The sequence below is a fragment of the Phascolarctos cinereus genome, unplaced genomic scaffold (assembly GCF_003287225.1).
Source record: "Phascolarctos cinereus isolate Bilbo 61053 unplaced genomic scaffold, phaCin_HiC Scaffold_4;HRSCAF=312, whole genome shotgun sequence".
In the NCBI taxonomy this organism is placed as follows: domain Eukaryota; kingdom Metazoa; phylum Chordata; class Mammalia; order Diprotodontia; family Phascolarctidae; genus Phascolarctos; species Phascolarctos cinereus.
Window position 1 is genome coordinate 505,117,498 of NW_027555847.1, and position 24,476 is coordinate 505,141,973.

General features: G+C 40.7%; 1 protein-coding gene across 1 annotated transcript in view; it reads right to left on the reverse strand.

The window, feature by feature from the left end:
* COLEC12 (collectin subfamily member 12) overlaps positions 1-24,476 on the reverse strand; it is a 233,437-nt gene that overhangs the window by 6,457 nt on the left and 202,504 nt on the right. Inside the window, 6 exon segments of the mRNA XM_020970676.2 lie at positions 8,273-8,382; positions 10,035-10,171; positions 11,786-12,274; positions 20,704-20,840; positions 20,842-21,748; positions 22,512-22,610. Of these exon segments, the coding sequence (XP_020826335.1) occupies positions 8,273-8,382; positions 10,035-10,171; positions 11,786-12,274; positions 20,704-20,840; positions 20,842-21,748; positions 22,512-22,610 (1,879 nt within the window).

Sequence of the window (24,476 nt, forward strand, 5' to 3'; positions counted from 1 at the left end):
TGGTTGGAAATTACAGAAGTGTTGTGGGGCTTGCTATGATCCAGTAGCGTCGTCTAACTTTTAACTGAACTAACAAAATAGTCTTTAACTTTTATCGTGCTTCTGATGTTCTTCCTTTGGAACCAGACCAAGAGTGAACAACTGGGGCTGGGAGCAGAGATAACAGGGATGTCCCCAGAGGACAGATAACATCAGTGTACAGCAGCTCCAGAGCTGGACTCCAGCTCAGTATGAGAAGAAAAGCAAACCAAGAGCCTCCCAGGTAGAGTTGTCCTGGAGTGGGCCACGTGGGGAAGTTGTCATAGAGGTCTTCATATGAAATTTAAGTGATAATATTCAGGAATCTGAATCTGGGGATACTGTGCAGGGGACCCATGCTTCTGGTGTGAGTTGAACAAGAGTTGAACAATACTAATTGATCAATTAGTATTTATTAAGTAATTATTATGTGCCAGGCATTGTGCTGAGCAGTTGAGATACAAAGAAAGGTAAAAAACAGTAACTACTCTCAAGTAGTTCACAGTCAAATAGGGAAACAACCTGAAAACAATTATGTACAAACAATATACATATGGGATAGATTGGAGGCAGCTAGCTGGGCCTGGGGTCTGGAAGATTCACTGGCTTATTAGGGCAAGCACCTGGAAGGGACAGGAGGAAATGGAATTAAAAGTATGAATAGATGAGATGATCTCGGCAATGACCAGGATCACATAAAACTAGCTGTGTGACCTTGCCTCAGTTTCCTCATCTATAAAATGAGCTGGAGACGGAAATGGCAAACCCACTTCAGTGTCTTTGCTAAGAAAATCTCAAATAGAGTCATGAGGAGTTGGATGTGACTGAAAAAAACTGAATAACAACAACATTCTCAGAGGGAAGGAACTTGAGGAAGACAGGGAAAGACTTCTTGCAGAAGGTGGGAAATCAGCTGAGACCTGAAGGAAGCCTGGGAAGCTAGGAGGTGGAGATAAGGAGGGAGAACATTCCAGGCATGGGGGACAGCCAATAAAAATGCCCAGGAGATTGGAGTGTTGTGTGTGAGCAACAGCAGGAAGGTCAATGTCACTGAACTGCAGAGTATGTGGAGGGTAGTAAGGTATAAGAAGACCAGAAAGGTAGGGAGGAGCTTTAAAAGGTTAGGAAGAGCTTTAAGATCTAAATGAAGGATTTTGTATTTGATCCTGGAGGTAATAGGGAGCCACTGAGGAGGGGGTGTCTCATACAGTCAGACCTATATTTTAAGAACATCAATATGACAGTTGAGTGGGGAGAGACTTGAGATTGGGAGACCAATTAACAGGCTATTGCAATAGTCCCGGTGAAGAGGGCCCATACTAAGATGGTGGCAGTGTCAGAGAAGAGAAGGGGGGGGTACATCCAAGAGATATCTAGAAGGCAGAATTGACAAGATTTGGCAACTGATTGGATATAGGTTGGGGAGAGAGAGAGAGAATGAGAAGTCAAGGATGACTCATTGGTTTCAAGCCTGGGTAACTGGGAGGATGGTGTCCCCTCAATAGTAATACAATGTAGATGGTCTCGAAATGTATCTGAAGTCAGGACAACAGAGGGACAATTCATCAACAAGCATTTATTAAACAGCTACTATGCACCAGGCAGTATGCTAAATGCTGAGGATACAAAGAAAGGCATAGAGATTATTAGGACGCGCACATTGGGATGTTTGCATGACAAAACTTGTCAGAAATAATAGCCTGGGATCAGAATAAAATACAGTGACCTAACACACATTTACAACTGTGGACAGAAAAATGGGGTAGATCAGATAAAGATCATATAAATATCATATATATTTTGGTGAAGAATTTCAGCATAAATTGTAACTGAAGGCCAGGAAACATCCTTCTCTTTATCCCACAAACACCTATTGTTTTTTCCTACCTGCATACATTTGCATTTTTCATATTTAAATGTTTCCCTTGGTTACATATTATATTTATGAGTGCTATGTCACAGCACCAGAGGCTGAAGCTATAGATGGGGAAAGTGCCTGAATCTCATGTAGTGGTAGGCATAAATCAGCAGCAAATTCTAGCAAGGCATTTGTCAGTCAATCAGTTGATAAATATTTATTTAGCACATACTATATACCAGGCTAGGAATACAAAAAAAAGCAAAAGCATTTTCTGCCCTTGAGGAGCTCACAATTGAATGGAGTTGTTTGTACAAAGCATTTCTGCTTTAACAACCTGTTTTGAGTACACTAGAAGACTTTGAAAGTGTTTTTACTACACTGATAAACTTACCCACAAATAGGAAAACCTCTTAAAAGTGTTCCAGCATCCTTAGAACCGTACTGGTTGGTCTGAAAGCTCCCCGATTTCATTTTCATCGAGAGGGAGGCAGCCATCAAGTTCTAAATATTGGCCATGGTCCTTTCCAGACTCTCAAACCAATGTGCTTTCTTACTGCCCACAAAATCGACCAAAATTTCATGGTCAAGAAACTCCCATTGGTGAAGCTCTGGCCTTATAACTGGGAAGCATTACTAATAAGAACTACGCCTTTGCTAGAGAATCCCTTCCTGGTACAGTGGTTTGCACTGAAGAGAATTTCTCCCTGGTGGTTTGGCCCATTGCCATTCTGGCTGAATTGTGATGAGTGAAAATGGAGTGAATTATTGCTTATGCCCCTCCAAATAAGGTCTTGCCTTTGGTGTTCTGCTGCGTAAGTGTTATTCCTTTGTCTGGACAAGCTTATTGCTGGTCAATGGGATGCTAGCTACAATTTCAATGTACAAAATAGTCACTCTCTAAGGCATTTTTTTCTATTGTAGTCAGTTCAAAGACATGATAAAGATGAACAGTTAGAGGGAAAGAGTACGTACAGACTACGTTTCCATCTTTTGTAATGCTGATGCACGTTACAATTGTGTGAATGTATGTCACAAAAATCTTACATATCAAGATGTGGTGACTTCAGGTATGGGCAGACCATGGGGCTGGGTATGCTGGCCCACCGTGAGGAAGCATTCCCTTGAGGCTCCAGGGAAAGACCAATGGCAGCTACTCTAGGGTGCACCTGCTCGTACTCATCATTTGGGGTTTTCTTGGCAAAGATACTGGAGTAGTTTGCCATTTCCTTCTTACAGATGAGGAAACTGAGGCAGACAGGATTAAGTGACTTCCTTGGGGGTCACACAGCTAGTGTCTGAGGCTGTATTTGAACTCAGGAAGACTCATCTTCCTGACTCCCAGCATTCTATCCACTGCGCCACCTAGCTGCCCCAATCATGACAGAACAGTGTCATTTAAAAAAAAATCCAGATGAAGGGGACAGGGGGAGGGGTCAACAGTGCCAAACTCTGCAGAGAGGTAAAGAAGGATAAGGATTGAGAAAAGGCCAAGGGCTTTATTTATGAAAAGACCGTTGGAGACCTTGGGCAGAGCAGTTTCATTCTAATGATGGAGTGAAGTCATAATGAAAAGGACTGAGAAGTGAATGGGAAGTGAGAAAGTTAAGTCAATGGGTGCAAATGACTTTTTCTAGAACTTTGGCTGTGAAAAGGAGGACAGGTACAGGTTGATAGTTGAGAGGATGGCAGGGTCAAATGAATTTTTTTTAAAAGAATGGAGAGATGTTGGGGGCATTTATTGGCAGCAGGGAAGGAGAAAATAGATACAAACAGGCTGGATATGATAGATGGAATGTGTATAATAAAAGAGGCAAGCACCTGGAAGGGACAGGAGGAAATAGAATTAAGGGTATGAATAGATGGGATGGTCTTGGCAATGACTAGGACCACAGAAAACTAGAAACTTCCACAGAAACTAGAGCAAAGGAGAGAATAGGAGAGGGTGCTGAACTGATTGTAAATGCAGAAATGGGAAGGAAGGGGAGCATGTGATGACTGCTTCCATTTTTTTCAGTAAAGTATGTGGTAAGATATATCATGAATGATTTTTCATTACATTTTCCCACAGGAAGCTGTGATTAGGCGTTTTAACAATGTGTGGAGTTCTCTCTCTTTCAGTTCATGCAGCATCCATTATTATCCATTTTGGTATTTCATTTTGGGGGCCTTGTATTATCTCTGAATATTTTATTCTTGCCATACTATACTTTAAAATTTGAACCTCAAGATTCTTATATTTACATTTATTCCTTTCTGTGGAAAATGAGAAGCAGAATCTGAGCACTGTGGCTATGATGCAAAAGCCCAACTCTCTGAGGGTCTCTGAATATGCGTCTGTGGTTCAGGGATTGCATTCCAAACCAGATAGCTTGCTATTTAATACTTATCCAAGTCCCAGGTACTACCAATGGTGCTTCATTCCTAAAGCACATAATTCTTGCTGGAGCCTTAGGGAAGGAGAGCCCGGTTTCATCTTGGGAGAGCTGGCTCGGATTGATCTGCTCCTGCTCAATCCATTCCATATGGGCCAGCATCGGCTTTTAGAGGAAAGGATTAAGATTGGATTTCTTGGATAGTCCAACCCAGAGCGTTCCCTTTTCTTTACTTTTTTTTTGTTTTTTTTTGCATTTATAGCCATAAGGAAAGTGCTGCAATTGTGGAGGAGACCTCTCCAAATAAAAAATAATGATTCTGGCATCCTATCAAGCAAAGAAAGCCAATCTTCTTTTCTTTAATGGTCTATACTTCTGCCTTCCCCCTCCTCTGCCATTTTCCTCTGTAGCTTTTGCTTCACTTTTTTATTTCAGCAGCTTTAAAGGATTTTTACCCTTACCAAGGCTGGATGTGTGAGGCAGTGTGGTATGTAGCAGATAGAAAACTAGCCTCAGAGCCAGGAAAACCCAAGTTCAAGGATGGCCTCTGACTTTCAAGTACATTAACATATTCCTCTTAATTCTAGTGCTTTCCCTCTATTGATTATCTCCAATTTATCCTGTAGATAGCCGGTTTGTACATAGTTGTTTGCATGTTATCTCCCCTTTTAGACTGTGAGTAACTCCTTGAGGGATTGTTTTCTACTTTTCTTTGCATCTTCAGGGCTTAGCACAGTACCTGACACATAGTAAATGTCTATCGATTGACTGGCACATTTGATGTTTTTACCTATGTTTTACTTGTTGAATCCAATGACTATGTCCTTAGATGGCTTCCTACTGCGTCATGTACCTAAGAAGAAAAGTTTTATTTCGCATTCACTAGCAGATGTATCCTCATAATTTCAAGTCTTATGGCCCCCTCTTTGACTCAGGCCATTTGATTCAATACTTCAGCAACACAGTTGGTGGATCCATGATCTCCTTAACATGTGTGCTCCTTCCAAAAGGATAGATTGCAACAAATTCACATCTCATCTTCCCAAGAATCTCCCATAGGCTACCCACTCAATGTGCTCACAGATTGTTGATGTTGTTTGTCCTTTGTTCTTGAAGTTGACCAATGCTATCAGGAGGGTGATGTCTTGACTTGCAGGTGAATTGGATTTTAAGTGAGGAATGGCTGTGCAAAGTCATCAGCCTCACTCTCTCCTCCAAAGTCATCAGAGTCCAGTGGCAAGACATAGGTCAAGACAACTGGTGATGGTCACTCAATGTGCTAAAGGTCTTGCTGCAATATCTGGACGTTCTTTTGGAGGAATCTGGCATTTTCCTTTGTTTCCTAGGCATGTGCATTTATCAATCCTAAAGCTTCTCTGAAGTGTTATTGGTTTAGAAATGTTTTCTAAATTCTGAAATTCTACATGCTCTGTGAAGGCCAATTAATGTCACATTACTGCCTGAGTGTTCTTGGATTATACTCTCTCTTTATCTGGTTTAGTGGAAACATCCCTGGACATGAAGTCAGAAGAACTGGATTTAAGTTCTGGTCCTGCTATTTATTGACTAACTGTGTGACTAGGCAAGTCATTTGCCATCTCTGAGCCTGTTTCCTCCTCTGTAAAATAGTGTAATTCTTCACACCCTTCCTCTATCCCAGCACACGGCAGTTAAATCACATGCTTTGGGGTAGGGGAGCCTGAGCCTGGACCTTTGGCTACTGGTTACTACTTCTGCTTTGTGTTCTTCTCTTGAGCAAGGTTAACTAAGTAGTGATCCTGACGTGAACATTTCCAGCCTTGGAGGCTACGTTGTGAATTTAAAAGGAGGCCAGCAGATCATGGCTTCTTTAACGGCAGGAAGAGATTCTGCTTCAGAGATGCTGACCACCAACAGAAGGAGGAGTCCAACTCCTGGACAGCCTTGGCAGAAGAATTAATTGGACAATGTAGAACCAAGATGAAATATGAAGTGCCAATTTAGCAGTCCCTGCTTCATATCTTGATGTTTTAAGTATCAACCTCTTGGGGGAGTATAACAGCAGTTATAAGTTATGTATTTAAATGACGTGCATTTAAATATTTTGTCGATGTGTATTTGTGACTCTCTTGAGTTAAGCATTTTTTCTTTTCTTTTCTTTTTTTTTGCGTGTGAGACAATTGGGGTTAAGTGACTTGCCCAGAGTCACATAGCTAGTGAGTATCAAATGTCTGGTCTGAGACCAGATTTGAGCTCAGGTCTGCCTGACTCCAGGGCCAGTGCTCTACCCACTGTGCCACCTAGCTGTCCCAAGCATTTCTTTTGTATGGAGGAAGAAAATAGCTTCCCCATATCTGATTTACATTGTACTTTGAGTACCTTTCTAACCTCCTTCCTTTTTGGGAAGTATCTGGACATGAATAGTTTAAGCTATAAATACGTTTTCTTGGGGCTCCAGGCTAGAGACATAAAGAATCAGAGAGTTTGAGGAAAGAACCCTGCCAGGCTCTACCAGTTCAGAACCCAGTTTGCCCACTTTTGTCCAGAGGTGAGTAGTCATTGCTCAGTCATTTTCAGTCGTGTCTGACTCTTTGTGACTCCGTTTGGTTTTCCTTGGCAAAGATACTGGAGTTGTGTGCCATTTCCTTCTCCAACTCATTTTACACATGGAGAAACTGACTTTCTAAGTGACTTTTCCAAGGTCACATAGTAAGTGTCTGAGGCAGGATTTGAACTCATGAACATGAGTCTTCCTGACTCCAGGCCCTATCCACTGCACCACCTAGCTACCCTCAATGAAAGGGGGACCTTTTCTGGAATGAGAGAAGGTAAGTGCTTTGACCCATCCAGGCTCAGCAATGGATTGTTATTACATGTTCTATTTTGGTGAAGCAGGAAAATAAATAAAATTCAAATCTATGTATTTTTCCCCTTGTTAATAGACGGTTCTATTTGGGTTCTGAAAGGGGCTACACCTATTGGCTTGAATGTTTGGAGAGGATATCGTGTATAAAATGTGGTCCACGAAGTCAATTTAAATAGCTTCCATTGTTCTATGCTTGTTTTTAGAGGGGTGGTATCTCAGTTGGATTGATGAGAAATCCTTGATCTTCCACAAATTCAATTATTTTGCCACCCAATTGAAATTCCTGTTTGTGAGAAGGGCATGATGTTTTCACTTCATAATTAGATGTTAGGTCAAGATAACGAGCCGGGCTTAGTTTTCCTGATAACGTCCCACTGATAGGCACCCCGCAAAATGACCACCAGAACTGCTGCTGAGGAAAATCTATAGTGACCAAGAAGCTTTTGGCTTTCATTATTCACCCAAGACAATGTTAGAAAAAAGTGTGTTGGCAAAAAGTACCACACTATGATTCTATTCTGTCATTTGATATTCAGTTTTCCTTTTGGCCAAAAACAACTGTAAAAACAAAAGGCAACAAAGAAACCCTTCTCCCCAAACGCTCTAAGTATCCAGCTGGCTCAGTGGATAGAGTGCTGGGCCCAGAGTCCTCAGACATTATTTGCTATGTGGCCTTGGGCAAGTCACTTAATCTAGGTTTGCCTCAGTTTCATTAACTGTAAAATGGGAACAATAATAAATAGTACCTCATAAGGTTGTGGTGAGGATCAAATGAGATAATATTTATACAACACTTAGCACAGTGCCTGGTGCCTAGCAGGCACTATATAAGTGCTAGCTGTTATCATCCTCATCCTCATCCTTATCTTCATCCTCCTCATCATGAAACTCAACAGTAATTTCCTAATGTAGCATTACCAATGCCTGTAAATTTGGAGTTCTCTGAGTAGTATGGCTAAGGAGGAAGACAGGAAATAGGGGGGAAAGGCTGCATAATTATTGAACTACCATTCTATCAATCAATAAATGTTTATTAAGTGCCTTCTATGTGCAGGCACTGTACTAAGTGCCGGAGAGAGAAAAAGAGGCTAAAGATAGTCCTTGCCTTCCAGGAGCTTACACTCTAATGAGGGACTTAGAGTTTTGTGAAACTCTAGAAAACTTTTCAGTACTCACGTATATTTCGGGGTAGTTCCATCGAGCCACTTCCACTCATTCTCCTGTTCAGAGTCTGTAAGGCCAATCCAGAGGCTATCTCTGCCCACCATCTGCTTTTTTACCCATTGCTGCAAAACAAATGGGAGCACATTATGACTGTTCCTTAAGAGAGCTGACTTTTTTTTTAAACTATTTAGAAATCCAGCCCGTTTTTAAGAAGCATGTTTGTCAGAATACATCAAACTGCTTTCTCCCACCCTGTTTTCATTCTAATTATATTTTTAAAATTTATCTTGCTATTGGACCCTTCCATATCCTTTTTGGGGCTGTGATAGTTGCTTTTCTTTTATGATAAATTATTTCAGGATGACCTGCTAAAAACTCCTGGAACCCTTGACCCTCCTGCCATCTTCTCTTCTGTGTCACAAACCTGGTTAGCCATTGTAGGCTCCAGGAAACTATTGCAGGAGGGTCTTAGTAGAGACAAGCAGGTACATTCTAAGTGCCATATTCCATGCAGCCTACTATGTTCTTCCTGCCCTACCCTCTGTTACATGTACAACCTAAGTCAGCCAAACTGGACTATTTTATATCTATAGTACACATCTTGAGCAGTTATGTGGCACAGTGGATAGAGTGCCTGGCCTGAAGTCAGGAAGGCTCATCTTCCTGAGTTCAAATCCAGCTTCAGACATTTATTAGCTGTGTGACCCTGGGGATGTCGCTTAACCCTGTTTGCCTCAGTTTCCTCTTCTGTACAATGAGCTAGAGAAGGAAATGGCAAACCACTTCAGTATCTCTACCAAGAAAACCCCATTGAGATCACAAAGAGACACAACCAAAAAATAACTGAACACATGTACACATATTTTCCCACAATTATATTTATACTTATGCCCATTCCTATGTCTGGAATGTATACTTTTCCCCCTTTTTTTTGGCTAGGCAATGGGGTTAAGTGACTTGCCCAGGGTCACACAGCTAGTAAGTGTTATGTGTCTGAGGTTGTATTTGAAATCAGGTCCTCCTGAATCCAGGGCCGGTGCTCTATCCACTGTGCCACTTAGCTGCCCCTGTACACCTTTTTTTCTTATCTCTGCCTGATGAATTTCAACTCACTCTCTAGGACCCATCTCAAATGTTACTTTCTCCATGAAGTCTTTCTTCATTTCCATAGCTGTAAATGAGCCTTTATTTCTTTAGACCTTGAACAATACATTGTTTATATCTTTTCTATGAACTTCTCTTTTTGATTCTGTATTATGATTATTTGTATATATATTTTTTCCTCCCCACACCTAGCAAATTGTAAGCTCCATAAGGTCAGGGACTACATATTACTGATTTTTATATCTCCTTCCCAGTATGATGCTCCATACATATAGGCACTTAAATTCTTGTTGTATACATGAATAAATGCTTATTACTATATTCCCTCGACTGGCTCTCCCATTTTCCTCATAATACTTTTGCTTCTCCCCCTTTCCATTAATGAATTGGTGCCAAAGGAAAAACTCCCTAGTCTATCAGCATGGCCACTTTGGGGTCTAATAATTAGCTCTTGTTTCACAAAATTAAGTAGCATTTCCAAACTAGAGGGGATGAGAAAACCTTTCTATAACATCAATTCCTCTCTTTTATTTACTGGATAAATGCTGAGAGTTTGCCTTCTGGATATGTTTACTTGACTGTGAATGTTCAATATCTTTGTATTCTCTTCTCTTCTCTTCAATCATGTGATTTCCAGTCTCCAAATATCTGTAAATTGCCGTAGGCATACCTGTTCTTCTCTTGTGTTTATGAAGATGAGATGTGAAGACTTGTCTTCACAGAAGAGTTTTGCATCATGAAAAATTTCTTTTTCTGTTGAGAAATAGTAGCATTTGTCTGTGTAGTTCTTCCAGTGAGGGGGGCATCCTAGGAAAATGAACATTTAAACACTGGTTAAAACAGCATGGGTCCGATGTCCCCTTTCAGGAATATTCAAGAGACATACAGTTGGCCCCCGGTTGCTTCTATATTCAAGGGACAGCCAGGCATTTTGTTGTGCAGAACCCATGAAGACACACACATTGCAAAACTTTATGAATGTGCTTAATATGAAGTTTAACCTAGAAGTGAGTTGTAAGATTCCACACAGTAGTTGAGACCACACAATTTAGGAAACAGCTATTTGTGGGGCTGTTATTTCCCTGTCTTTACATTTGATCTGCATATGGGTTAGTCTGTTCAAGGACAGGAAAAACTGAAGAAGGCACAGATGTGCACCACAGTCTGGAATCCATATGGTGTCTATAAATAATTGGATGTGAGGACCCAGGACTAAGGACAAAGAAAATAAACCAAGGTAGCAATTAACGAAAACCTGAGTCTTCTCAATGAAGAGTACTTTGGTAGTCAGAATTAGGTATGGGTTGAAGAGCAAAGTTAAGGCTAAAATCTAACAATTTTTTTTTTGAGGAGGGGGAGACAGACCTGTGATTTCATTACCAGGAAATTCCCTCTATCAATGCAAACTGGCACCTGCCCTGTAATTTATTATTATTATTATTATTATTATTATTATTATTATTATTATTATTTTATTTTGGAGGCAGTGGGGGGTTAAGTGACTTGCCCTGGGTCACACAGCTAGCTAGGAAGTGAGGCTGGATTTGAACTCAGGTTCTCCTGACTTCAGGGTCAGTACTCTTTCTGCTGCACCACCTAGCTGACCCCCTGCCTTGCAATTTATAAACAGTTTTAGAGTGGCCTAGGACACTGGAAAGTTGTGACTTGCCCAGAGGTACAAAGCCAGTCATTGTTAGAGATGGGATTTAAAACCCAGTTCTTCCTGCACCCAAGGGCACTTCCAAACAGCCTGTCCTTGTATGCATGTATGCGCATGTATGTGTACATATGTGCATATAGGCACACACACATACAGTGACATATCTATATATAGATATATGTATGTATAAATGTATATACACATGTATATATATACCCGTGTGTGTATATATATGTATATATACACACACACACACATACACATATATGTGAACTATTAAAGCTGTAATGAACATATTAGTATAGGAACTACCACATATTTTAGAAAAACGAATTGCTGATAGATGGGGAACAGAGGGCTCAGTGTGAGTATTAATGGGGTGAATTGAAGAACACTTTCATCCCTAGGGTGAAGAGAATAAATGAAAAAAAGACTCATGTGGAGGCCAACCTCAGGTTTCAATGAAGACAATGTTTTCTGAAGGGCATGCTTTCTGAAGGTCCGACCCAGCTAAATAAACAAGGATAGAAAACCTGCTCACATTGAGAGAATGAAAGGTATGAGTTTGAGTGACACCACGTGGTGCTCAGGCCTGTTAAAGCAGCAGGATTCTCATGCTTGCCCTACATGATACTTTGACTGCTAAATAAGATGGGACAGCAGGACACAGCACGGTAAACATTCTATGAAGGAGAGTCAAAGCCACAAGGTCTATCCTGTAGATGCCCTCCCGGCTTTCCTCTGAGGCCACCCAGACTTACCATTAGGTTCTGGTGCGGGTGTTGGTTCATTCTGTAGAGCAAGTGGTGCCATTGCTCCTGAGGGGCCTGGAGGACCAGGTGGGCCCTTTGGACCTGGCATGCCTGGCACGCCAGGTAGTCCAGGAAGTCCTCGGGGACCAGGGACTCCAGGCTCTCCTACGGTGCCCTGCAATCCTTGGAAGCCAGGGGGACCCTGTGGGCCAGGAGCACCGTCCTTGCCAGCGGGGCCTGGAGGGCCTGGGTCTCCACTTGGCCCTGGAGGGCCAGTCTTCCCAGGGGATCCTCTTTGTCCTTTTGGTCCTTGGGATCCTTTGGAGCCTTTACTGCCTTTGTCCCCTGGAGGGCCAATTGGCCCAACGGGGCCTCTTTCACCTGTTGGGCCTGGTGGCCCTGGCTCCCCTTTTTCTCCTTTTTGTCCTTTGTTACCAGTAGGACCAAGAGGTCCTTGGGGTCCCCTGTCACCTTTAGGTCCTCGGGGACCAGGAGGGCCTGAAACAGAATAAAAAATATAACTGGCATAAATAATGGTTGATAAAAGGATAATATCTGTAGAATTTTTTATAGAAAATTTCCCAAGTACAAAAATCTAAACTTACAAAATAGTAAATATTATGGGTCAATTATTGACTTTACCAAAAGATTCCTTGTTGTGTTTTTTTTTTAAGGATTCATCAACAAAATCTTTTAAATAACTTTCCCTATTGCATTTCAAATATATGATTTATACATAACTTTTTTAGTAATGCAGCTTAGGTAAAGGTAAAGGTGTGTCTATAGCTATATAGGGTAGATAGAGGATGGAGCACTGGGCCTGGAGTCACGAAGCCCTGAGTTCCAATCCAACCTCAGACACTTGCTAGCTATGTGACCCTGGAGAAGTCACTTAACCTCTGTTTGCCTCAGTTTCCTCAACTATAAAATGGAGATAATAATAGCACCTACCTCCTAGAGTTGTTGTGAGAATCAAATGAGATATTTGTGAAGTGTTTAGCACAGTGCTTGGAATATAGTAATAATATTAATAAATAATATTAACAAGTCTGTCCTTCCTTCCTTCCTTCCTTCCTTCCTTCCTTCCTTCCTTCCTTCCTTCCTTCCTTCCTTCCTTCTTCCTTCCTTCCTTCCTTCCTTCCTTCCTTCCTCCTTTCCTTCCTTCCTTCTTCCTTCCTTCCCTCCCTTCCTCCTTCTCCTTCCTTCCTTCCTCTTCCTTCCTTCCTTCCTTCCTTCCTTCCTTCCTTCCTTCCTTCCTTCCTTCCTTCTTTCCTTCCTGTTGGAATGAGTGATCAGGTCACAGATTGTCTCAGGCTCTCCACCTCATGGCCTCCTATAGGGTTTTGTAGTCCTTTGAAAAGCAGCTGAGAGTGAGCTCAGGATTCTTTCCAGCTGAGTATTTAATGCTTCCTTTACTTAGACCTTTTATCCCTTCACTGTCACATGCACCTTGGCTCTCCCTCTTCTAGATGGCCCCTTGTCTCTTCTCAGCTGATTCTGTTTTGGGTCGAAGTCGCCCAGCTTAAGGCTGCTTGTCACCCTGTTGAATACTCATGTAAAGAGTGGAGGGATCTTGTTAAAATGCTTCATTTAGGCTACTGCTTGGGCCTAGAGTCCAGGCACAGTTTTCTCCCCTTCTGTCCCCTCCTCTTCCTTTCTCTGCCCTCGACTCTGCATACATTACTGCAAAATGAGCAGCAGTCCCTGGCTTTGCCTAACCAATAAGGAGGATGGGGGTGGAGCTAAAAATGGAGAATCTTTTGCCTGGGACCCATCCTTAGGTTAGGGACATCTACAAGACTCTAAACTTGAAATCACTTCCCTACTTCTGTATCTTTTCTGCTGTGTTGGATGTAATGACCACCCCAACTCTGTCCTGGATTCTCTACAAACTTTCTTTTGGTGATCTTGTCAACTCTATGGGTTCAATTGTCATCTGTACTCAGATGACTCCTGCTATGTAGGCGGACTATCTATTTTGTCTTTAGGGGGCTTTGTGTTTCTAGTCTCCTCAGGATCTGATTTTTTTTTTATTGATCTACTTGAGAAGGGGGCCTCAGTCGGTGGCTTTCTAGTGATTTCCCTCAGAGCTGGAAATGGTTCCTGATCTACTTGACTCACAATCTTAAGGGTAACATCAAAAGCAGATTCCCATAGTCAGCACCAAACTTGAGCAGGAAATACATTCTTGCATAATACTGATTTATAGAACTAGTAAAGGATGGGGAATTTGAGGAAAAACAAGGGGGAAAATTTGTTCTGGATAAATGTCTAAAATTATACCTGTGCAATGTTTTGGACTCATTAGGGAAAGATTAGGTTTCTGTACCTTGTCAGTTGGTCTGACCCTCAATTTGAGGTTCATTTCTACTTTAACCAAAGAGATTTGGTCAGGTGGGAGTTAAATACCCCAAGGGCATTTTATAAAGGCACAGAGGGGAATATTTACAACCATCTCTGTCTGTCTTAATAAAATGTACTCTAATATGTATGACTATATGTGAACTTTTGGCCAAGAATGTCTTTTTTGAGGTCTTTGTCCATAGTGTCAGGTTGCTGCCAGAATCTAAGTCACTGCTTTAGGAGTTGACCCTGAATGCCTTCAGACACTGTTTAAAGTATTGTTTCATGATATGCATACTGTAGGGCACATTGTGAACTCTTTTCATTGGGGCCTGACTGGGAATTTGCCTGTTTGCCACGGATTCGTTTGATCATTGAGAAAAACATCTAAAGCCATTTGGAAAGTTAGCATTGGCTCCTCATAAAAAGTAGCTGATTGATGCCAAGGGTCATAGTCTGTCCCTGTGGAATACTCAAGTTGGCATCACTCGTTAGCATCTGGAATGACATGAAGCATTGACTAATTATGTCTTCCTCAATTTCTTTTTTAGGCTGCTGTTAAGGCTAAAATAAAATCCATCTTCAAAAAAGAGGCTTTAGCCAAAACAATGGAAACTATATATGTATCTGAGCATATGCAAGTAACAGCTTTAACCCTTAGCTGAAAAATGTTAAAACTATGTATGTACAGGTAAATGTGATAGCTCAGGCAGTACTTCAGTTAATTTCTGGTTTTCTGTCAAACTGGCTGTTTGTTATTGCTTGTTATTAAATATCAAGGCCAAAGGGGTGGCCCCCTGGCTCAGGATTCTGAAAGGCTAGCATGCCCATTCCCCTGCTAAAGTCATCACAATCGCATCCAGAAAGGCATAAGCATGAACAATAACCGAACTCTAAGAAGCTTTGTATTTTTTCCCCTTTTCCCTAGATTCAAGAACTCCTGAAGTCTTGAAATTCCAAGACCTTAGAAATTGCTGTTCAGGGAGAAAAGGATACTCTTTTAAAGTTACTCTGCCAGCCGTGTATTGACATTCAAATGGCAAGAGTCAAGAAGCACAAGATTTCAAAAGCTGTGTTTGAACAGAGTCATGATTGGTTAATCTGAAATCTGAACTCCGCAGCACAGTGGGCTGGCAGAGTGCTGGAAGGGGAAATCTGAGCATCTAGGTTTGAATTTGGGCACTGTTGTTTATGGCTTAGGTGGCTTTGGGGAAATTGTTCATTTATTTATGAATTTATTCATTAATTGATCCATTTATTTGTGGGGAGAGAGAGAGGAAGGGAGGAATGGAGGAAGGGAGAGAGAAAGATAGGAAGGGAGAGAGAGAGGGAGAGGGAGAGAGACAGAGGGAGGGAGGGAGAGAGAGAGAAAGGGAGAGACAGGGGAGAAAGAGAGAGAAAGGTAAAGGGATGGAGAGGGATGAAGAGGGAGGGAGAGAGATGGCATGGAGTAGTACAGAGGTATTAAACTCATGGGCTGAAGGCTGCTTGCAACCCACAAACTCCCTAGTGCTGCTGACTAGATTAAAATATAATTGGGAAATGTTTGGCTAAATAAATAAAAATACAATGTAATATAAATAATATTCATTTGTGGTTTTCTAAGCCTGAAGGGATTTCTTTCTGTTTGAGTTTGATAACCTTAGTGTAGTGGCCAGAAAGCTGGCCTTGAAGCAAGGAGATCTGGGTTCAAGTCTCAATTCAGCCACATATTATCTGTGTGATTCTGAACAATTCACTCAACCTCTAGGTGCTTGGGCAACTCTCTCACACCGAAATAGCAGAGAAGGTGCCAACTTGCATGTAGAAGTTGCTGCATCCTGCCTGTAGAGGAGTTTTCTCAGCCCACCAATGAAATCCCAGGTCCAGTCACAATCCCTATTTTATTTTATTCTTTTGGAGACATTGGAAGAGCAGAAGCCACTAATGGGCCTGATCCTACTATTGATTGGCATGGGAGATTTGCGCTGCTCCCTTTCAGACCTGAGCTGGTTCATGCCCTCCTTGAGCAGTCTGATGGTCCGTCTACCTGGGGGCTCACCATATTGGTACCAGACTTAATGTGGACCCTTGATCGACGTTAGCCATAGAGTAGCTCAAAACTCTCTCTCAAGTTCAAGTGATCCACCAGCTTCAGCAGGGACTACAGGTACATGCCACCATGTCTGTCTCCCATTATATATTTTTTTAAGGGTAGTGGAAAGAGCACAGGAAATGAGGTTTCAAATCTTGTCTTTGATACTTACTGGGTAATTATGAGCAAAGTGCTTAATCTCTTTGAATGTTAGGTACCTAGGAAATAATACCACTTACGCAACCCATTTCACAGGGTTGTTGGAAGAAAAGAGCTTTAAAAAAAACTTGATGTGGTATAAAACTATGAACTATTTACATTTATGGTTTTTGAAAATATAAAAAAAAAGTGGTATAGTAGATAGAGTGCCAAGCCTGAAGTCAGGAAGACCTGAGTTCAAATGTGACCTCAGATACTTAGTAGCTGGGTAACCTGGGTTAAGTCACTTAACATCTGTTTGCCTCACTTTCCCATCTGTAAAATAAGCTAGAGAAGGAAATGGCAAACTACTCCAGTAGCTTTGCCAAGGAAATCCCAAATGGGGTCACAGAGACTCAGACATGACTAAAAAATGACTGAACAACAACAAAGTGTAGATGTAGGTTCTTCCCTCAGTGATCCTTGACTAGGGAAGCTTCCTTGCCTACTCCTTACCCCCACTGCTAATCTATACACAATGATTTGGAATGAACAAGAAGCCTTTTCTCAATTACCCAGACCCATAAGAGTTCTACAGGTGATTGCTTACTTAGAACAGACTCTTTCAGAGAAATACTGTGAAGTCTGGGGAGGGGGTGGCACTGAGATGGCTTTACCTGTATATTCTTGAACACAAAAAGGAAAAGTGGGTTCAATTGTTAGTGAATTCGCTATTTGAAAGCATGTGACACAAAGCCTGGAATGTCCTCTGTGTGGAGTTAATAGAAAAATCCTTAAATTACCTATAGTGAAAACAAAACATTTTTCTAGAAAGGTTCATTTGTTTATAAATGAACTTCTTGCTCGTATAAAGACTCCGCATAGTATTTAATTGCAATTTCAGATACAATTTAGCTTCAGCAAAGGCAGCTTCTTTTGGCTCATTTCTTGAGGAGGCCAAGAATTTTGCACGGTGTACTTGCGTCTAAGGTGAACTTTTAAGGGAACGAATGCAAAGTGCAAGGCAGGATTAGAGTGGACAAGGAGGCCTGCCGGGAAAGCATTAGTGTATTTTGAGCTTTGTGGAGGAAAGGTACTACATAAAGCCAACATAATCCACTAATGCCTGGTTCTTTATTATCCTCCACCACTTCATCACTGTCTTGGATGAGATTTCTATCTACGAAACAAAGAAATAAAATAGGAGAATAAGATATTTTGAAGAAAAAGATTTGTAGAAATAAATTTCTCTTGATTGGTTCATGCGGCCCATGTGTTACGTGGTCTCACTAACTAGAAGAATCAATTTCCATAAGCAAACATTTCCTTCAAAACATCTATATGTCCTACTGCATTTTTTTGTTTTGTAGATGGAACTCAGGATTACATCAAATAGTAATAACACAATATTTACTAGCAGGAGATCAATAAGGAAATATAACTAGCAGTAATAATAGTGACAGATTTAATATAATTGGAAATGGGGATTGTCTAGATGAGAAATGAGGTCCTCAATCAATGTTTGTTGATTAAGTAAATAGCCTAAACTTGGAAGCATTATGGAACGTATAGTAACTAATCTAATCTAATCTATTAGTACTATACTTAGCACATATCACCAGTCCACAAAATAGCAGCATCTCTGAGGTGATCTAGTTTAACCACATTTTCCAGAGTGGGAAACTGAGGACTGGAGAAACAAAGTTGACTTTCTCAAGGTCATGCAGGGAATAAGTCACAGAGCCAGGTCTTTGATTCTAAAGCCAGTGCTGTTTCCATTATTCCACGGTGCTTTCAGCTCCAAAGCGTGACAGAAAGCAAGCCTGGCATATTGATACACTGCCTTTTAAATGGGGCAAAGCACTTGGGGAAAAACTTTCCTGTTCCTTCAGCTACTCTGAAGTCAGGTACCATAGTTCTGGTAGCTGCTTAAAGCTCCAAATGTTAAAAGGAGGTAATGGCTAAACACATCCCCCCCCAAAAAAACCACACTGATGGAATGAGATGGTTGTAAATCAGTGTGCTGAGTATGGCTAATAAAGGAAACTAAAGGCCTTAACACAAGGAGGTAAAAACTTCTTAGTATCACTGAGACTTGGTGGGAAGGGACTTATGCTGGAATATTGTGTTCAGTCCTGGGTACCATATGCTTTGTTCTGGTCAGGCAGTGACTGGTATAGTGTGTCAGTTTTGGGCACCACGTTTTAGAAGAGGTGTTGATAAATTAAAGTAAATCCAGAGAAGGGTAAACCATTTCATAGGAGGATTGGTTTAGCCTGAAGAAGGGAAGGCTTCTGGTGGTGGTGGTGATGGGGTGGTGGAGAAGGATCTGATAACTGTCTTTAAAAATGAGATAATTATGTTAGCACGGTGCCTGGCACAGGGTACAAACTTAATACGTGTTTGCTCCTTCCCCTCCTTCATGTGGAAGAGGGATTCAACTTTTTCTATTTGACCTTACAGAAAGAACAAGAACAAATATATGATACTTACATGGAATTTTCTAACAAATAGGGCTGTTCCAAAATGGAATGGACTAACTCCGGAAACCGTGTGTTTCTCATTACTTGAAGTCTTTATGCAAAGCTTTGATGGTCACTTGCTAGGGGTGTTAGAGATAGGATATGTTTTGTGGGTGAGAGTTGGACTAGATTACCTCTTATGTCCTTCACAATCCTGCAATTCTATGATTCTGTGGTTAACACCTGGCCCTGTTATGCTTCTCACTAGGGGCCTAGAAGAAGAGGCATGGTTAATGGAAAGCTAGCATCTGAACCTACAACTACTAATTTCTTTTCTCTCTACTTAGCTGGCAACCCATGTTGTCTAAGAGCTTATGGGAAAATATATAGTATAACATGATGTGACTAATATAGTAGTAGTAGTCCATGACAAAATCAGAAAAATATTATCTTTTGATGCTATAGCATCAAATAAATTGTCAGTCTTCTTATCATTTGTTTCATTCCATGTTTAGGTTAAGAAGGGAAAGGAAAAGATAAACCATGCATTTAATAATTCACTGTAGAAAGCAGATAGATCCACGAAATCATGACAACTTTTTATATTTCAGGCATAGCCTTAATGTCATCTCATAGTCATTATAGGCATAAAATAGAACTTGTTACATGAAGCACCATTAATGCATAAATATTATGAATAAAAAGGTAATAACTGAGGATTTTTTTTGACCTAAATACTTCTAATATTTAGAGACTAGGAGGATAAAGATTACCCTAAATTCTTGAAGGCTAGGCATTGGAAAGTTTTTGAGAATACACCCAGTGTGATAGACTGAATGTCTTTAATTTTAAAATCAGCCTTGTTAAGTTTGATGAACCTCACCACCATATTGGATGCAGAATGTTGGACTTTTTGGCCATGGCAACTCTGAAGAATATTCAATTCAAATATAAAAATACTTATTAAGCTCCTGTGAAGTGCTAAGCACTGTGCTAGGTGCTGAGACTGCTCTATAACAACAACAAATCAGTCCCTGCCTTCAAGGACCTTACATTCTATTATCTACTATATCATAGAGAGGATGCAATCTGCATTGGTTGAGGAAATACAATGAAAAAATAATGTACCCTTGAAATATCTCAAAGTCAGATATGAATAACGTTGAATCCTCAGATTTTCATATATAGCTTCCATTGAGTTCTATGTATTTGAATATTCATTTTTTAATTGATGCCACATTACTCCATATTTTCTAATAGGAAATTATCTGATCCTATTCCTTGTAAATAAACTGCTTTTCAGAAAAAGTGAATTAGCTTTACCCCAGGGGATCCTCATAAAAATTAACTTTGTTAGAGTTATCCAGCACTGTTTCTCAAGCTGGGGGTACCCAGATCCACAGAGGAAGTACTAGATCCTGCAAAACTTTTTGTGACCCCCCCCCCCCATATTTAACCTCATCTTAAAATACTTATAAGAGTTTGAAGACAGAGTAGGATGAGGTTTTTCAGGCCACTAGGTTGCAAAGTTGAGTCTCGTTATATAATGCAATTTGCCCTCCTGTGGAATATGGTATAAATGGGTCAGTTTTGGATTCTGTCCCGGGGTTCTAATCACCAAAAGGACCTCATTATATTGCAGTTTCACTTACAATATGGTCCTGTAGCCTGGGGTTTGAGGACTGTACTTAATTTAATGAGGCAGGAACTGGATAAATGGTATCCTTGTGACTTGGAAGGATTAATGTAACCTATAAAGGGGTTTGACTTATAACTGGAAAATAGCTGAGGCACTGGGGAAATTGGGCTAATGTCTTTTAAACTTTAGTTCACAGTACCACTACAAACTGTGATGCCTTGCACCAAGAACAGAATTAAAAATATAAGCTAAAACTGAGGTTTCCATTTACCTTGTAGTATTGTGAAATTCTTGATGAGCTGACCATGCTTGGAGTCTACCAGCTTCATTTCTTCCATGATCACGGATAAGTTGGCTACTTCAACATCCAACCTCGATCTCATGACATCCTGCTGCATTCGGAGTTGTAGAATCCAAACGGATGTTGGCCAGTGTATTGTTCAAGGCGGTTAGATCGTCTGTATGTTTGGTTAAGGTGTCTGTACAAGTCGTCCTGACATCATTCAGGTTGCTGGTCAGCGTCCGCAAGTGGTGGGCCGTGTAGCTGATATTGCTAATAATATTAACTATGTCTGTTTCAAAGAGTTGAAATCGTTCCTCAAGCTGGTTAAACTTGGTGGTGGTTCTGTTCTCTGACTCTTTGTGGTAGTCTTGCAGGTCTTTCAGGTTCTGTTCATTGGCTTGTGAGATAGTAGTGATATTGTCCAGTTGACCATTGAAAGAGTTAAGTTGGCTATTCATATCCTCTAGAGTATCGTTGTTAGCTTTGGCTAAGGCGGAGTTGTTGGCAGCCAGCATTTGCAAATTCTGTACTTTCTCCTTAAGCCAATCGGTGTCCTTCCTTGCTTGAAGGAAAACCTGTTGCAGATTTTGGAAATCATTCTTAATTCGTTGGATAGCTTGGCTGGTGTCATCCACAGACCTTTGTAGACTGCTAATTAGGTTCCTTTGTTGCACTTGTGTTAAATTCAGGTTGTTTAGGTTCATGATGACCACATTGTGTGAATGCATTTGGCTCTGCAAGTTTCCCTGGAGAACGCTTGTGTCTTGCTGCAGATTGTTGACATAGCCATTGTAAGCCTGGAGGGTTTTGTTGACAGTGGTGATCAGGAAAGAGTTATTTTCCAATGTTTCTTTCATTTGGCTCTGCCTGTCATCCAGTATATTCCCGCTCTCCTGTAACTTCTCTAATGCATCCTTATTCTTGCTGGTTTTCTCTGTAATCTCACGAAGCTGTTGTCTAAGGTCCAGTATGTCTGACCTGAAGGAGGAAAGTTCTGTGTTGGTGCTCACAGCTTTCTGCCCAGTTTGGTCTCCTGGAATAGAAAATATTATTAATGAGACACAATGTCATTGAAGGGAGTTAAAGAGTCATGGCTGATTTTTGGGTCTGATTTTTAATTGACATGCACTGGTGTGTATGAACTTTGGGAGGTATGATCTGGGCATGCACAGATTTAGATCTACATGCATGAAAAACATGTGTTCTCAAACTGGGTAGCTTGAACTCTTAACAACCTGATTTATATGGATATATTTCAAGCATGCCCAGTACTGGGATTGCCAAACAACTTTGGTTGAATGACTCTGTGCCCTCAGAATTTTCCCTGCTCTAGGCCACAGGGAAGGATATCATGGGGGAAATAATTTATTACTCTTTAATCATCAAAAGTATTTTTTTCCTCTGGATAAAAAATGGAGGAATAGAATTTGCAGTCCCTCTTTTAGATAGGAAACGAATTTATGCAACTGTTATTTATAACTGGAAGCATATTAAAATAAACCTACAGAGTCTTTAATAAAGAACGTTTAACGAAGGGCATTTATAGCACTTTGAGATCAGGGCAGGTTTTAAGATTTTATTTGGCCTACTAAAGATTTTATTGGACCTATTCCCAAACCAATCCTTAGCCTTAAAATTTTTCTGAACTGCATCCAGTGGAAAGACTCTGCCGACAATGCAAAATCTAAACATTCTTCAGGCTGTCTGTAAGTGTACAAGAATTCTGCTAGAAAAAGCTTCACTGATTTATGCAAATTAGAATTAGAGAAAATAGTTCTGCTCCATTTATGGATTACCTAATTTCTTCAGACCACTTTCCACTTCTGTGAGTTTCTCGTTGTATCTTAAATGTGATGTCTCCATGCCACCTGTGACGTTGTCCATCTTCTCTACAACTGACATTTGAAAAATAATGCATTAGTAAGAAGCATCCTTATTCGTGCTTGCTTTTTTTAGTTGTAAGATGGGCTGCTGTTTCATTATAGCAACACATTAGAATATTTACAACCTAGTAAATAATAGGGTGATGGAAACAGACTGGAGCAAAAACTAAGGTAATCAGGGTCATATAAGGAAAAACAAATGATGAATCCTTAGCTTTGATTGTCTTAAAACCCCCAGTTAGATGAATAAGTGGATATTTGACATTTACATAACACTTTATGATTTCCAAATTTACCTTCACAGTGCTGTCTCATTTATTTTTTACAACAGTCCTATGAAGTAGCTGTGACAAATATTATTAGTCTCATCTTTCAAATGACAAAAATGTGGCTCTGAGACACTAAGTGATATGCCCAAAGTGGCACAACTAATGAATGGCAGATCTGGCACTCAAACCCAGGTCTTCTGATTCTCAGTATACTTTCCATTTTGCCACTTGAGAATATTATATTCTCTTCTGCTCTGGGATATTTTGCTATGTCTTGGATGTTTTGCATTTGGCTTGGACCTGACTTGATTTTAATATGCCTTCGGAATTCCCACCAAGTATCATATTCTATTTGGCATTTATAATTTATTTATTTCCCTAGCATCTGGGCACCAAACATATGGCTCATTTAGGAAACAATTTTCATCTATAATTCTATCTTATGATCCTTCCTAACATATCAGGCAGCTGGGACGTGCTTTTTGAATAGAACCTATCATTCAATGTCAGAAAAGTCAACCCACTCAAGGTCACACAAGACTGTTGCAACAGAAATGAAAAAGCAGAAGTATTTGACTCTCTGTCCCGTGTTTTCAGTCAGTCAGTCAGTCAACAAGCATTTATTAAATGCTTACTATGTACCAGATGCTGTGCGAATGATTTGTGATACAGACAAAAACATGGTCCTTGTCCTCAAGGAGATCAAATTCTAGGGATGGTAGGGAAAGACAACATACAAATAACTACACACAAGATTCAGGGACCCAGAGGAACAGAAAACGCTAGTTGGTCAAGTCACCCTCTGTCTAGTTTGCCCTTGACTGCACATCCTGTCCCTCTGCTGGTGACAAACAAGCCAGGACAAGCTGTTGAAATCTTGTGTAACTCAGTCAACAAACAGAGCTGGTGGTCAGAAAGAAAAGGCTGCCTTCTACAACAGGATTGTGAACAAAAAAGTGGTGGCATTTGGAGCCGGGGCCTATGTGTTTCTCCTCTCTTCAAGGCTGGGAATGGGTCTTCATTTGGGAACTAAGACTTACAGTTCCTTGCAGGAGGGGAAGTTGCCCTTTGCTCGCTCCTGGAGGGGAGAAAGCAACGAGGTTAGAGAACTGAACTCAAGTCTTCCCCCAGATTCCTGAGTTTGGAGTGTGTCTAAAGATGGGTTAAAAACTTCTAAGTCTGGAAGGAGATGTGGGTACATAGCCTGAATGGTAGTTGTTTCAATGTATTTGTAATTTTATTTCCTTTCCTGAATCTATAAATACATAATGGCGGGGGCTGTATTGAGGAGCTGATGCAATCCCCCATGTGGAAGAAGCTGGGGGATACTACTTCCAGAAAGGCATGATGACACATAAATGGAAGTCACCTGTTCCCCAATTTGGAACATTTATTCCTGTAGTTGCTTGGGACCTGCTAATTCTGTGTTGATTGGCTGCATAGCCAAAGTTGGGGTGCATTCAGAAGGACAGCTGGGTACAGTCAACCAGGGCCAATTTCTTGACTTTTAATTTTTTCTCACTGTTGTATTCAAGTAAAGAGACAAAAATTACTGAAAGTCCTTGTGGGAAGAGAGACCTTAGTCCTTTATCTTCCCCGTAGAGTTGCT